Below are 17157 nucleotides of genomic sequence, written 5' to 3' on the forward strand. Positions count from 1 at the left end.
GCAATGTTTCATTAATGACAAATGTAGAGAGTAAGGCGAATCTGCTGTGGCATGAAAGCGGAAGTGAGGAGTAACCATAGCTATGGCCGCGCATGTGGTCTTCCATTGTTCAAGATGTCTTCCGGAACTTCATCTAAAGCAGCCCGGTAATAGGCTCTTCTGGGAGCTGCCGCTTCGCCGATGATGCTCTAGGTGTGAAGAGATCTCTATGTAAAGTGACTCTGAGATGCAAGTCTTTGGAGCTAATTACTCTACTGACTCAAAGTGTCCTCCCCATCTCCTGTGAAAGCTCCAGCTCTCCTGACTTCACCTGAAACTTCCTGTTTCAACTCCCAGGAAAGACCCAGGGCTCTATGGCCATATTTCCATCCCACGTGTAAATTTCATGGAAGGCAACTCACACCTCATGTTCTATTGAATACTTCTCTTTAAAAGAAGAAAAACAAGCAAAACCAAACAAATGAAACGGGACTAGAAAGAGTAAAAATGCAGGCATAGAAAAGTGATAAAAGACTCTACTTGTGTAATTGAGCTCATGATTTATTGTAATAAGATGAGGAAATCTACTAATGAAGGGTGTTGAAAGAGGTGATTGTTAAGTCTTTCTACATCGGGAAGATTACTGAAAATCTGTTGATTTAGTCTCGTAGTTGACTACTGTTACACTGTCATCTCTGTCTTTCAAAGTATTTGTCTACCCACTTACCTCTTCCATTCTTTTTTCCCTTCCACTTCCTGCTTTCTTTCTCTCACTGTTGGTTTCTCTCTTTGTGTCTCTCCAGAAATTTCACCCCATACGTTAAAACAACAACAAAAACACAAAATAAAACAAAACCCCTTTCTTTTCCTGATTCTCCCTTGGAGTATCTCTTCACTCTTCCTGAGATTGTTTCTAAATAGTGCTCCTCCGAGCACCGTCCTCATGCCCTCCTGTGAGCACAAGACAGACCTCCATAGCCGAAAAGCACACATGTGCTTTTCTGACCCCAGATGTGTACCATGACAGCAAGGGAAAACTGAAAAGCAAGCAGAATAAAATGAAAACTCGCCTTGTTGTCTATCATCTTTTTATCTAAAATTTGCCTTTTTCTTCCTACTTTTTTTCTGTAGCTTACTTTTTTTTTTAACATAGCAACATGAAAATGTATGCTTCTCCCTGAAACCTTTCTGTGATCTTCAAGTGGCATAAACCATAATTTAATTAATCTTATATCAGTGGATTTGGTGTCCAGTTCTGTAGTCTAAACAATGCTGTAGAGACCATCTCTGATGATTCAATTAGAAAGAATAGTTAAGACTACTCTTAGGTACATTAAGTTTGTGGCTAATTTCTTTGACAGATAAAGAACATTTGTCCCTTTTACAAAAAACAATCTGTGAGGGGATGGAGAGAGAGAAAGACCAGAGAACACATGTACACACCACTATGCATCTGCATGGTCAGAGAACAGCCCTGGGTGTCAGTCCCTCTTTTCCACCTTGTTTGAGACAAGGTCTCTTTGTTGTCTGCTGCTACATATCTCAGACTAACTGGCCAAGGACTGTCTGAGGATTGTCCTGGCCTCTGTTTCACATTTTGCCATAGAAATGCTGACTTACCAAACAAACACCAAGGTGTCTAGCTTTAGACAGTTTCTGGAGACTCAAACGCTTTGCCCACTGAACCATTAGTGTTTCATGAGAAAACTTGGTGCGATTTTTCACTTAAATCTTTTTTTACCACATTTCAAACATTGAAAGTCAGTAGGTACATGTTTGTCTCTTGTCTCTCTGGGAAACTATGGTTGAGGGAAGGACCAGCAAATTTGGGGATCAGTCTTACAAAGCACACAGACAGTAAAGATGGTTAGCTTGTTCAGAAGCTAATCCATACAAGTGTGAAATAAGTAAGTCACTTGGTTGTCATTGTCATTGTTATTGTACACACGACACATACCATTCATTCTGACACAGAGCAACAGGACTATGAAAATCAAAGCCTAGGCACCTTCTCAGATCATTTACTGCTGGAGGGCGCCACCTCCCAGTTGACTATCACCCAGTCATTCACTGCTTAAGAGTCTGTTTGCTTTCTCTCTCTCTCTCTCTCTCTCTCTCTCTCTCTCTCTCTCTCTCTCTCTCTCTCTCTCTCTCCACGACTACATACCAGCAAGAGTTTCAGAGTGAAGACACAAAGCTGACTCAGCACCGTTTTCCATGGTCTGAGCTCTACCTACACTGAGCTCCCAGCTCCTCACTTTCCAATACAGAAACAGGGAGTACAGGTCTCTTGTGCATTTGGTCTGGGCAAGGGAAAGAAAGGCTGTGGATGAGAAGTGTGATCAGACAAGTTTTGTTAACATCTAGTTGTGGAAGCTCCTTGGCCAACCCCAGCTGCATTCTGCTTCGGCTCATGTTCGGGGACCAAAGGATTCCTTTGAAACACTGAGGGATTTTTAGCAGTTTCTCTTTAAAGAAATACTATCGTTCCATTCTGTGCAGTGGGAGAACAATGCCTCTTGTGTGTTCGAACTACTGGGAGCATTAATACACTGTTTCTTTAAAGAGATTTTCTTTCCAAAGCTGAACTTTCAGAACTCGGAGCACCTTATCACACTCTTGCAAGCTTTTTTTTTTTTTCTTTTTTACTTTCTTTCTTTCTTTTTTTTTCTTCCCTGAAAGTGGAAAAAGAAAAGTTGGAGGTGGGGTAGGGAGCAGTTAGGACTTGTGCTAGTTAAACCTGATCTCTCCAGGGATTTGTTTTTCTCCTGGCTTCAGATTAGGTGTTCAAATCAAGCAGTGTGTGAAGACTGTGAGGGAATGTTCATGGGACGCTTAGTGAGGCTAATCCTGGAGCACCAGGACATTCCAAGGGGCCAATCTGCCCAAGTTCATTGCTTACTTGAAATGTCTCTGGGGGAAGAGCCTGGCAAGTGACTTTTTTTTCCAGTGGGCGGTCATCCGAGCATTATTAACGGGATGGCCAGCCCCAGTCACAGCAAAATGAAAGCAACAGAAGCTGTGCAGGGGGACTGCCTTGCTACCAGCCAGAGTCAGAGAGCAGGTAAATGATTTCAGCTAACTTTTCTCTTGTTTGACTTGTCCGTGTTGGATGTGGGGATTTAGAGGAAGACTAAAGGAACACATGGAGGGAGTGCAGAGAGAAATCAGAGGGGGAAATGAACATATATTTTCCTATTTTGTTCTAATGAAGACTGGATGGCCTCTTGAAACTGGAAACGCTAATGGATGGCGAACAGAACTCAGAGCTGTTCCTCACAATTCGTCTGCAGAAAGTTCATATACTTTCTTTTTAATCTTGGGATTACCTGGCTGTGTTACTGAGCTGCTAAGTTTGTATTGCAACTCTTTCCTCCCGGAGAAAGGCTGGAGACTGCAGCAGTAGGGAGGTTAAGGGAAGACAGAGCGGAGTTGCTGGGGCTTTAAGGTTAGGAGCAAAGCCTGGGTAAAACAGAGTTTACGTAATGACTTAATGTTCCTTTTGTGTGAGGCAATATTTATGGGTTTGTTTTGCTTTCTCTCGTCTTAATGTTTTATTGATTATATGTTTAATTCTCGAAAATAACTCTTGCTTTCATTCCTTATGGTAACCACTATACCTTGTTCAAAACGCAGATGCCCTTATTTCTGTTTTGAAAAGGACGTCCTTTAATTATTAGCCTTTGAAGTCTTTTCCCCATGTCGTATCACACGTGGCTGATAGTGCAGAAAGACAAGAAAGAATGAGCCCCCCGACAAAGTCGGTATGGCTACCTGACCATGCTACCTCTAGAAAAGACTGTCCAGAAGTGATTCAATGAGGGCCAATAGGACCCACCTTCTGTAAGAGGACAGGAGACTTCTGTAGAATAATTCAAAAGCAAAGCTACCAGGGCAAACTCTCCATCAAAGTTTTGCATTAGAAGAGAATTAAAAGGTCAGCAGGAAATGCATGTCAGATTTATTTCTTGCTTCCTGACAATGAGAATAATCGTTCTGTGCTAACTTAGTAGGGTGTTGGAGCAAAGTCTAAAGCTTCATGCAGCATAGTTCAAAGCCCTTAACAAAAGAAAAAGGGAATTCATTTAGGCAGCAAGTTAAATCACGATTGGATGTCAAAATATGCCCTTTCCAAAAAAAAAATAATTTTTATAATTGAGTATCTGTCCACACTAATAACCTAAATAAAAGCACAACAAAGCCAACCGTACAATGGAGCAGAGTCAATTATGCATGTTTTGGAGAATTCCTAAGTGGTCTGTTCTGCACGCATTCTTCCTATGATGAATTAGACTTGTCTTATAAATACAAAGTGTCGACGTTTATTATGAGTGATGGGAAGATCTTTTTACCTCACCTCTCTTTTCCTCCCAATTGTACCTTGGAAAGGAATTGATTAATCTGCTAAAACTAAGGAACACAAATATGTTCTCATCCATTCACTCACAAGAAGTCTGCTTTTCTTCTTTGAGAGTGTAATTAAGTTGCTAGACTCCACACAAGTCAAATCACCTTCCACTGAAAGACTAACGATCGGACGATCTGTATGGAATAATTTTTCTATACACCATCGCACTGAAGCTTGCAAGAACCCCAAAATTGAGACTAATAATAACAATGTTCTTGAAGAGTCTGATTCATTCTGGCATGCCCCTTAACCCTTCCCCCCATATTCTCAAGTTTAAAGTTCTGCCATGATTCCATTTCTTTGCTGAAGCAGAATCAAGAACATTGACCCCTTCTCTAACTTCTGCCTTGTACATTGGGTCTTTCTAAAATAGTAAGTATCCCATCCACTAACCCAAGGGGAGAGGAAGAACAGTTGGTAGAGAGTTCCCCCTTTATCATGCGTGAGGGCTGGTCTGGGGAGAAAGGAGGAGAAGGAACAAGTCTGAACAGGTTTCCCACATGCCACCAGGAATCCAGAGTGGTCCTAACACAGAAATAGTCCCAGACATCTCAGAAGGCTCTGCACACATAAAGGACATTTAGAACCAGGCCTGTCTCCTCTGGTAAAGCAGTGTATCCATGGAGTAAGAGGAAAAATCCTGGAGCAAGGCTACTCAAAAGCAAATTGTGGCTTTGGAACTTGCTTGCTGGTTCTCCCTGGTTCTGTTTCTTCATTGATAAAACAGAGACAGTAGTGGTCCTAACCCATCAGTGCTCTTTTGTGGATCCAAGCACATGATGGACCGTTAACAAATGTCCATCATGAGTCCTGGCTGAGCTCCTACTTTGTGCTGAGATGGACTACTTGTTCTGTTTTTCAGGAAACCCTCCATCATAGCTTAGGATCTATATGCTATATGTGAGAGTCAAAGAAAGTAAGAAACTTTTCTTCATATCTCATTAGTGACCAGTCCAAGGCTCTATGATCCAAACAGAGGTTGCTACTGCTGCAATTATTTTTTGAACCCTCATATGAACTTCCATATGGATTTATAGTATCAGAATTAGCCCAGAAGTCTGCTATGACAGTACATGCCTTGCTCTTGGTACTTGGGAGGCTGGGGATAGTGACTGCTTCAAGTTAAGGGTCAGATTTCAGAATGATCACTAGGCAAGCCAAGGATACAGAGTGAGAATCTGTCTCAACAAAAGAACAAACAAACAAGCAAGCCAAGATCGGTCTCCTCTTGAAGTCATTCGGTACTCCCCAAATAACAAGCCGATGTATCCAGCGTTATCATTGTACCTAGTATACAGACAGGAAAAACTGAGGATAAAAGAATTCGTAACTGCTCTCCTCTACCAAAGTCCCACTCAAGCTCCTTTCTCAGCTGTAGGCTTTGCATCCCACACATGCTGCTTTCTCAACTCCCGGTCCTGGGAGATGACTCAGCACTTACCATAGCAGGCGGATGCTTCCCCCAAAAGATTATTTTGAAGGCTCGCCAGGATGGGATACAAAAGTAACATTCTTTCTTCGCTGTTCCCCAAGGTGTAGGAAAAGTGGGTTTCAAATGTCCAGTGAGGAACGTCTTACCTCTTTCTGCCAAGAGATAACATCAACAAAAGTATTCAGTGTTTCAGCACCATGGGTTACGTATGAATAGTTTAATTTACAGGCTCTCCACAGAGATAAAGGCTGGTTATCTCTGCTGCTGAGCTAATTTCTAACTCAAAGAGGGAGTCAGTTGTTTTTTCCTGCTGGTTGGAGAGGGAAACCCTTTGAGGATAGATTTTTTTTTTTACATCTAGCTGCAACAAAGTTATAAATGCCTTCTGTGTGTATGAGTGTGTGGAGGTCCACCTGAACCTGGAGACCTTTGAGACAGTGTGGGTTGCTCCTTTAAATAAAGACAATGGGGGTAAAACAAATTTTAAGTGACCCAGTTGTGATCATTCCTGTAGCAGAATCGTCTCTTGATGGCCCTCAACCACCTTCATGTGGCCATGTTTGTAATATTCATTATATTAGTATTAAAGAACTATTGCTATGGATGTCACATGCAAAAATGGACCTCCATTGTATGACATGAAAGGAACAAGTGTACACCAGATTGCAAAAGGCTCAGACAGCACTTTATGGCCAGGGAATCAGGACTAATTACATCCTGCAAGCAGGAGCTAGTAACAGTTCCCACCAGTGACTGACACAGGTCAAGTGAACAACTCAGTTGTACCTTGGGCCAGAATATTTTAAGAATATAAATTTAGGGGTGACAGTGAGATAATACCATGAAATAGCTAAGGTTTGCCCCAGTAAATCTTAAATAAGTTAGGGAAAGAATTGCCCAAGAAGCTTAGCGGTTTTAGTGGAGACTTCTCTACTAGTTCAAATGCTTTTGAACAAAGGAATCCAGGGTCTACAGTCTTTTGGTACCGTGACATGATGTTTTTCATCTATAAATGTATGGGGCTTCATTCATAGTTATGGTGGGGTAATATGGTCTACAGTCCATAGTTTATATATTCAGGATAGATACTACTTGGGGTATCCTTCCGTTTGATGGGATACCCCTTGTTCATCTTGGGCCACATCTTGACAACAGGGTTTCTGAGTGGATGATCTCAACAACATCTTTTCTAAGAAGGTATATTTTTTGCATATATGTAGGATGTGAGGTGGAAAATGTGTCCATTCGCTCTCCAAGCGTTACCTGGGAACATCGGGGCTCTGCTTATATCTGTCCTCCTTGCCTTCCCATTTCCTTTAATAGCTCGCTGTTCCTCTGTGTCACAGACTTGAATTTCCGGGACCTTAGTGATATAGGAGTTTGAGTCACGCACTCCCTCTGCCATCTTGCGTTCCTTTTGTAAGGAAAATCTAATGGAAGCATTGACCATGAAAACATGATACTGAGCTACATGTATTTCCTCTGGCTTTTGAATCTTGTTTTCATGTAAGATTATAAATGTCATGTTCTGTTCCTTTAATTTCATTTTCTCTATGAGTAGCTTTGTGTTTCTGTCCTTTAGAAATCACAACGAGCATGTCTACAATCCTATTATTAACACTTTTCCAGCCTTTCTATTTCTTTTATTCTCGAAGTTATAATGTTAACCCAGTCAGCAGGTTGGCAGGCTAGATGGTCTGCAATGGGCAATCCATTTATGATAAACTAGTGTATTGTGTGATTACATCATGTTGCTGACTAGCCAACAAGATTTAACAATTATGTTCATCTTTTTTTTCTTCTCTCTCTCTTTTTGTTTCAGGCTCAGAAATCCTGGATTGAAAGAGCATTTTATAAAAGAGAATGTGTTCACATCATACCCAGCACCAAAGACCCCCATAGGTAATACTGTTGTCTTTAATGTGTTAAGAATGTAAAGTAATAATTATGAGGATAGAGTACAATTAATATTATATCACATACTGCAATGGAACCACTGTCAGATTAAATATATTTTTGAAGCAAATATATTGCACTGATTAATATGCCTCAGCCACCATTAATATTCATCAGCGAAGTGTCTGTATAAGAGATCTACCATCATAGAAATAACTGATTACTGTATATAACAGTATTCTATGTTTTTTGTTACAAATCCTTAATTTTTTTCATCTAAATATTTTGTTAGACTGTTTCATGCCCTGCTAAAGTAAAAGAAAGACAGTATTAAATGAAAGACTGTCTTAACTAGGGTTTAGACCTTCAGATTCCTCTGCACATTTTGGGGGTAAGGGGTGGTACTATAGTTACCTTCCAGAAAATCAGTGATCTATAAAGCAGGAAGCTAAAGTTGTCCATCGTCATCTGGAAAGGCCTTTTCGCATGGGCAATTTTAAAAGATGGCTTCAAAGGCAAATCTTACAGCTATAGATAGACACGTAACCTTGGATACATTGTAACCTTCAGCACTCCAATCATTTTTGTCATCAGAGTATCCTCAATTGTTAGTGTTTAAGAGAATGGTGGCTGTGCATATAACTATCATTACTAATAATTGTGATAATGGCTGTTATAACACATGAAGGACATTTTGATGACAGATGGAACAAATTTTGAGTTTCCATTTCTTCTTCAAAGAAAAGCTTATAGATTTTTATTCTTAGAATTGAATATTTGACAGCAAACATCAGTCAGGGAGACGGGTTGGACTGTGACTCATATAGAAGTGAGAGTCCTCATTTAAATTTACACGTTAAAACTCTTCCATTGAATCTTTAGCGTCTTCCACGGAGCAGGTACAAGTGGAAAAACATCTAAAGAACTTTTGTTCATAATTGGCCTGCCCCAAACAATAATCCAAATACTGAAAGGTGTGGGTGGCGAAGGACAGGAAGTTATTGATGTAGATGAGCTGGATGGTGGGGAAGAGCAGTAGATGGTGTCACAGGAAACCTCCATCCGCCATCTTTCTGATAAGGCTGCATTCTGGGATCTCGCTTGCCACTTAACTAGAGTGGGTCAGTGTGATCTGTGGGTTTCTATAACGGGATGCCTGAGCGTGTGTTCCAGCAATGGCTGATGAAAAACGTTCACTTTAACCTCTCCTGTTATAGGTGTTGCTGTGGGCGCCTGATAGGCCAGCATGTCGGACTCACTCCCAGTATCTCTGTGCTTCAGAATGAGAAAAATGAGAGTCGCCTCTCCCGAAATGACATCCAGTCTGAGAAGTGGTCTATCAGCAAACACACTCAGCTCAGCCCAACAGATGCTTTTGGGACTATTGAGTTCCAAGGAGGCGGTCATTCCAACAAAGCCATGGTAATACGACAAACGGTCACTCATTCCCAGACATAGTGTCACATCCTATAAGCGAACAGCTGAGAGCCTGGGTTGTAGGTTTCAGGCTAGCCTGGCCTCTGTCACTTCCTGGGAGAATGTCTATAAAGTAGGGAAAAGAGAACCTTCCCTAGACCTTTTTAGATGATTAGCATGAGGTCAAATGATTAACTGATTTTTATTCTTGTTAATATGTATCATTGGATATGAGCATGTGGTTCAATGTTGTTTGCATATGCGCATACATAGGCATTGACCAAATCTATCACTTCTTTATTCGCCTGCCTCCTGAACCTTCATCATCTTTTTTTAATTGGTTATTTTATTTATTTACATTTCAAATGCTATCCCCCTTCCCGGTTTCCTCTCCACAAACCCCTATCCCACCCCCCCTGCTTCTATGAGGGTGCTTCCCCACCCACCCACCCACTCCCACCTCCCCACCCTAGCATCCCCCTACCCTGGGGCATGGAGACTCCACAGGACCAAGGGCCTCCTCTCCCATTACCACTCTTACATTCAGATCCACTGCTCTCTGGCCTTCACATATGAGAGAAAAGGTGGTACTTGTCTTCTTTACGTATTTTCTAAAGTTTTGTACAATTTGCAATGTTATTTTCTGTGTCTCATCTACTTGGACTTTTTCTAAATCCTTTATCCCAGCTTTGGAGAGAAAAAGAATGTTCCCTTTAGGTTTCAGTGTTTTTCTTATTAGCACATTTCCCAGATTGTTTCCTGCCTTGTCTTGACAGAGATCTTAAAATCCATATCAGGTATATTTTCTCCAAGCAACGGGGTTAGTGATAGTCTCAATGGAAGAGGAAAATATCTTTTTCGAGGAATTGATAAACATATAGAATTTTTGTCATGTCAAAACTGTAGTTCCCATGAAATATTCTTGAGGTGACTCACAGAATTTTCAAAGAATAAAAAGTATAGCACGTGTTCTGGAAGTTTTCTAGTTCAGCAAGCTTGCTTCTGGCTGTTAAGCTAGCTAGATAATAGGTGTGAGGCATCTGCAGGACACTGGACATGTCAGTGGGTGTGAACTAATTTAGCTGGCATTATTAATATTCTCATTTCCCCTAGGCTGTAAAAGAAATTGAAAAGGCATTCAACTCATCCTTTAAAGGAATCTCCTTTGATGTACGACTCTATTAGTTCATATACTTTAATTTACATTTTCAGTCAATGCTTGTACGGAATTCTGAAAGGTCAAACTCTGTAGCTTTCTTGCTGACCTTGGAATAGAGATCCATTGGCATTTTTGCATAGCCTGGTGCTGTCGCTTGATGGTTGGGTGACGGTCCAAGTTAATCCTAGTGCCTTAGTTTCCCTGAGTATAAAATGGGATGGTAACTTCTACTTCAGGAGACTGTTTTAGGAATTAATGGTGTATTAAGAGCTTTGAATGGTGCCTGATACTAAAATTAACAGATGTTTTGCTCTGAGGGAAACTCTATATTCAGTCAAAATAGATGTATGCTCTTGAAGTCACAAGTCTAGGTAAATTCTCACTGTCTGTCTTTGTTAGACCATCTAATTTATAGGAACCTCAAATGTTCTACCTAGAAAGCCGGTAAAGTTTCTTCCTGTGATATTTGTGAGGATGAAAGATACTTGATGCATGTCTAGTGTTTAATAGATGTATGCAAATGATAGAAATTGTTCAGGGAAATAGCTTCTTGGACTTTCTGAAAGCCAAAAGATCCATTAGAGTATTTCCATAGGGGTGTCAGCTTTCACATGCCCACTGTGTGCTCTGTGAAAACTGTATGAGTGACAGTCACCTTCCAAGAAGCTATCTGGAGGTTTGTGAACTGATGTCCACACTCTGGCCCCTGCAGTCACTCATCCCAGCGAATCAGAGTAGGTCATATCGCCTGGGGTCCTTCCAACATTTGTCCTTGTCCACCTCAGTTGCTAAGCAGCTGCTGTGGGTGTGAGTTTAGAATGATCACGGCCAAGAGCTCTTCTGTTGTGTAACTTTCCTCTATAGGAAAATCTTTTCAGCCCCTGAAAATTCCTGGTGAATTTGAAACCCAACCCCCTAAACACCCTGAGAGCAAAACTCGGTATGTGTTTATATGTATGTGCCCTTCAAAGTGTTCAGCAAAATACATCAATAACTTCTTTAGTGAATAACAGTCATGATGGTAAATGAGCAATCATGGATCTTCGATCCCTTCAGGTTTCAATTCATATATATATATATATATATATATATATATATATTTATTTATTTATTTATATATATATATAATTTTTTTCTTGAGTAAATTTTTTAGAGCTGTAATCAAACACAGAACCTCAAGCATGTTTGGTCAGCAAGTACATCCTCAAATGTTAAGAACCCTGGGAAGTGGGTCCCAAGCACTACCCTCTCAGCACTGATGAGTGTTGTCCACATACTATGATGCTGACCCTGAGGTTAGAGTGTCCCCAGGTGGTCTCAGGGCAGCCAGTCCAAGGGCAAACCTTTCTTTCTATCCAAAGCTAATTAGCCTAATGAAGACCATTTTTTCTTTTCATTACTACTGGGTATTTATCGAGTGGAAATCCCCAGCATTCATTCAGACACAAACGAGCATCTTGTGCACTTTGAAAGCTTGCCCTGGAGTTACTCTGCTTCTCTTGTCTAAACAAAGAAGTGGTTCTGTCAAGCCAGAGGCCTCATTTTATGAGGCAGGGGAATGGATGCTTGCCAACCTGAGCCTCCCTTGCTTCTCAACCTCTTGAGTCAACCAGCATGCAGTTTGGACAGAGGAACTTGGCACCCATTGCCTTTTAAAGAAGCCAATCTTCATGAGAGCACTGTATGGTTAATTATTCTCCAAAACTACAGTTAGATGGGCCAATAAACTTAATGTGCCTTTGGGCCCTTGCTTCTGAAAGGAGTCCTTGAAATGGACTTTCAGCAAAGTCATCAAAACACTCTAGGGGCAAGATTGTCTTTTATTTGAAAAAAATTTAAGGTAAGATACAAAATTAGCTTTTTCCTTGAAGGCAGCCCAGGATATAGGTCTAGCATTTTACAAATGCCAAGGTGGACTGCTCACAGTGAGGCAGGCAGCTTGGGGAACACACTCATTACAAAATGCCTCCAGTTACGTGGGAGCCTTATCTAGGTATCTATCCTACCTCATAGATGGGGACAGCAGTAAATCACAGACCTTTAAGCATCAAAGATACTTGAGGGAACATAAAGCCATTGCAAATTGCCGTTATCTAAGATTTACATCTGGAGTCTCATTCATTAGCCTTGGAGAGAACATGGGCATCTTTGGAAATATAAATATCACAGTTATTCCACTGTGCACCCAGCCTTGGAAAACTTAATCTCCATCCTCTCTACCTACATTATAGATGAATGAACTGAAACTCCAAGAAAGTAAGTTGTTTTACGAGCAGAAGTTCTTGAACCCAGTCTCCTAACATCCCCCTTTCCACTCTCTTTCTTCGTCATGTGTGCCTAGAATAGATGAGTCACTGTTTTATTTGGAAGTTATTTGGGGTGATCGAGAGAAAGCTAATTACGATTGTGCTTCTACCTTTTTATAAGGGTTTAGTAATTTTTGTAGCTGAATTTTTAAATCACTAATATTTAATGAGGTTGATTAAGCTCGAAGGCTTTGAGACGGGAGAAGTCTCTGTAAAAATTACATTCTCAATTATTAGAAGCATTTGCCAAGCTCCTTCAAGAGCTTTGTGGTGTTCAGAACTCAGTGTCCAAGCTTAACCAAGCCCAGGAAAACCAACACTTTGCAGAAAGAAACTATGACACAGGAAGGAACCACTCCAAGCTGACGGTGAGGAAGGAGCCCGACTTTCTTCCTATTCCCAAATTGTAGGCTACCAGATGACAATCCCTAAACCACCCTGGACTCTCAGAAGACCATGTCACTCATAGGGACATTTCATAACTTACCAACTACCTTAGGGCCACAGCAACATGGCTCTGTGTGCAGAAATGGTGTGGTTTCTTGGAGACTCTTATCTATTGAGGGTTCCCACATGATTTACAAAGTGAGCAGAATATAGACTTACTTGTTTACAAATCATCTCTTCTAATTAACGCAGAGTGGCTTGTGGGCCAGGTAAGACTAAACCTAATTAAGGGCATGCAGTTAAACCTCTCAAGCCAGCCACATAAATCTCTTCTGCCTCGCCTCTGCCATTTGCTCTGCCTATTAGATCATGGGGAGTCGCTTAGTAGCTTTCATATAATTTAGAAAATTATCCTTAGCCCTTGTTTGACACTGAATGCCCTAATTATTGAGCCCACAAAGGAAAAAACCTTGCTCTCTGTGCTTTGGCAGAGGAGAACACAGAGTAGGGTAGTTGCTTTGCAGAGAGAGTAGCACACAGTAGGGAGGTTGCCCGGTTAACTTGGCATTTGTACCCTTACTCTTAGAGAGCTTCCAGGTTTGAATTTGAGATTTAAAAACAATCTCTCTTTGCATTCTGCAAATTTGATCTGGGACTCCTTGGCCGACACACACCAAGTAGGAAATGATTAAATGATTCCTCTCTGCACACCTGAACGGCACATCACTGCACTGTGGCTAACACAGGGCTTTCTACAACCTAAGAAAGCTAAGGAGAAACCTTGGAATTGTTCCATTGGTTTCCGGTGTGCACCTTGTGGTCCAAAGACTGCTGAGCTGGCAAGAGAAACAGAGGGTCTGTCTGAAATTAAGAGTTAAAGTAGACTATACAGTTGGTATTTTCCATTCTAATTGTAGGTCTATAGAGCCGGAGAAGCTGAATCTCTTCCAGAAAACTGTCCCACTTCCTTGTGTCTAGAAAATGCTATGCTAAATAATTCTGACAGAAATTCTATAGACTATCCTCCATGACCCCTGCATGTGCTTACTGACATTACATATTAATACCCACTCTCAAGCGTCCCATTATCAACATTAATCCAAAAAGTATGTCTGATATCTAACACTGGAAACTGCAAAATTAATGACACATTTTACTTCCAAAGTTTTCAGGGCCATCAAACTAGAAATCTGAATGAACTTGTCTGAATGTATTAAATGCAATTCCGAGTGTCTACTGAGCCACCATAAGCATTCGGCTCGGGATGCGATGCAAAGCAGAGGCTCCATAGGCTTGGAAGGCTGCTATCATCAGGATTATCTCGGAAGTGGCATGATGTACTTGGCTGCAGCTTTAATTACAAGGACCCCCTTTACATGTGGCTACAAAAATTAAGAAATGAAACAGTGCTTGTCACATTTCTCAACAAAGAAAAGAATGGAATACTTTTCCCACTATGAGCTTGAAAGAAAGGCACTGCCAAGACTGTTAGAACGGATTTCACAATGGCAGGTCCATGCGTAAGAACAAACCCTGCTTACAAAGTTCCAAGTGGTTATTTGTAAGGAGTAAGGACGGCTTCGCAGTGAAAGGAGAGGATCTGTCATCGCTCATTTCCAAGAGTGTAGCCAGATTTATTGCACTGCGGCCTGTTTTCATTTTCATTAAAATAGTTGGGCAAAGTTACGTGCGTAAAAAAAAAAAATCTAGGACTAAAGAGTTGACTGATGAATTAGCAGAACCGAATGCTCTACCAAGCTCAAGTCCAGAATGCCAATGGAAGGTTAAGGAGTTTGTTTGTCTGTTTCTTTGTTTGCGGAAACTGCTTCCATCAGCTCTAAGTGGTGATTGCTGCATTCCCACCCCACCCCATCCCCTTCCTTGCCCCCGTAGATCTCACGGAACAGAAAGCACACAGTCTGGCAATATCTTGTGCCTGGCCCTGTGAGCCCCATAACATTGATAAGCGAATAGAAGCATTTCGAACAATGACAAGGTATTTGCCAATTCAGTACAAAATTCAGGGGTTTCCTACAATTCCAGTAAAGGAACCCCAAGACCAGGTGCAGCAAACTAGAGTGAAAAATAAAGATTTGGTTAGCAGCAGCGTCCTCTCCACTCAACTGAAGGAACAGCCCTCATTTCCTATGTACAAAATGTAATTTCTAGTTGTTGTCTGGAAATTAAAGTAAATCTCCATGTGAAAACAGTTCTGCCTTCATACCTCCCCAGATCTTAAGTACATATGAAATCATATGATTTCAACTAAATCTAGCTCCTATCTTACACAGAGCATTTCCAAAGTCACCTACTTGCCATGCACAGGGCTCTGAATTTCAGACAAAAGAGCAAACAGCACAAAAAGGGACAGGTCATTACAGAGGTGATACCTCCCTTGGTCTCAGCTTCTCTCTTGATCAACTGGGGACCTAAAGGCCTGTGGTAACTGGAGGCAAGGTCTCTTATGCCCCACCAAACTAGAGTGAAAAATAAAGATGATTTTGAAAAGCATGTGACTTGGATCAGTTATCCACAGGCATGCTATATCTGCAGTGAATGGAATAATATTTGCCCGCTTTGCACTTCCTGGAGCTTCTTAGAGATCACACTTTCCAGTTTGGTCCCTGTAGTGTCCTCTTCAATGGTTTAGATCGGTCTTATTCAACAGGGCAGATAGTCACATTGTTCAAGTGACCAATACTCTTAGCATCTTATAGTAAAAATGAGTTGGAAAACTTCTAAACAGAGCACCAAGCCAGACCAAAGCCTAGGTGACCACATTTGAAATGTACATTAGGAAGATTTCCTGCTATTAGCAGTAACATTACCTCAGCAATTAATATATACATAATAGGCATCAAAACTGCTTATCATAGATTGATGGGATGGCTCATTGAGTAAAGGTGCTTGCAGCCAAACCTGACGACCCAAGTTCTATTCCTGGGGCTTACATGGTACAAGGTGAGAACTGACTCTCACAAGCTGCCTTCTAACCTCTGCACATACCCCATTGCATGTGCCTATCCCTGCCCCCCAAATAATAAAAAAATTAATTACTCATCATGGCAACCATGGCTCCTAATTTCAAACCACATTAACAATTTAATAGGAATTGATTAATTGCTCTAGGCACAATTATCTATGTGTGTGAAGCTGCTGACTCAGCAGGTCTGGTTTCTATTATGCTACATAAGGACTATAACATTACATTTATTTAACTTAATTTAAACTCTACTTAATTGAATTTTCTAGATAACATTAAAATGGTGTTTAGCCCATGGTTTTAATAACAATTTAACCTCCCAAATCATGCTTCAATTTTCTAAACAAACAGTCAAAATGATAAAATGTAGCTTACTGATGTGTATAAATACTTGCCTTTTGTTCTCCAGGAGAAGGGCACAATAAGTTATAGATGATGAGCAATATTTAAAAGCCAAGGCAGTGAATGTCCGTGATTTTCATCTGATATGCATCATAGTTGGGCGTGGTCTGTACGGAAACTTATGAATAAGAATTGGTCCTGGCCAAGAGTGTACTATTAATAGAGATGCCCTGAGCAGCTCACCAGTTGTATTTTCTCATTTATCATGACCTAATTTTCCCCCCACCATCTCTTTACTTCCCATATCAAATTTAAGTATATTTTACTTCCTATTGGCTCCAAACTAAATAACAGACACGTTGTTTTAGCCCTTCCTCGTGCTGCTGTAACAGAGTATCTGAGAAGGAGAAATGTATAAAGCACGGGCTCATTTATTTGATAGTTCTAGAGAATGGGAAATGCTGGGTCTAGGGGTTGCTGCCTTTTCTCACTCCTGCTAAGAGCACTAATCTGTTTAGGACAGTCTCCTCCGGACCTAACTATCTCTTAAAGGCCCCATCTCTCCAAACTGCTGCATTGAAGGTGACATTTCCAACATAAAATTTAAGAACGCATTCAAACTATATGCACACTAATTTAGATCTTTTTAAAATCTGGGTAGGAGTTACGCACACATGGCCCCCAGAAAGCTGTTAGAAATGAAGACACCGAAGCCCCACCCCAGACCTATTGAACCAGAGCCTGCATTTTTGACTAGCTAACCTATCATATGATTTTGTTTTAACATTTAAAGGTTAAGAAGCACATCCCATTTAGCCTTCAGGGTTCATTGTAGCTTTAATGATATGA

The 17157-nt window shown here is 40.9% G+C and overlaps 1 protein-coding gene across 1 annotated transcript in view; it reads left to right on the forward strand.

Moving 5' to 3' along the window:
- Positions 1-17157, forward strand: part of Trpm3 (transient receptor potential cation channel subfamily M member 3) — an 851352-nt gene that overhangs the window by 561705 nt on the left and 272490 nt on the right. The window contains 2 exon segments of the mRNA XM_032891718.1: positions 7642-7721; positions 8933-9137. Of these exon segments, the coding sequence (XP_032747609.1) occupies positions 7642-7721; positions 8933-9137 (285 nt within the window).

The sequence above is a fragment of the Rattus rattus genome, chromosome 2 (genome assembly GCF_011064425.1).
Source record: "Rattus rattus isolate New Zealand chromosome 2, Rrattus_CSIRO_v1, whole genome shotgun sequence".
NCBI lineage: Eukaryota > Metazoa > Chordata > Mammalia > Rodentia > Muridae > Rattus > Rattus rattus.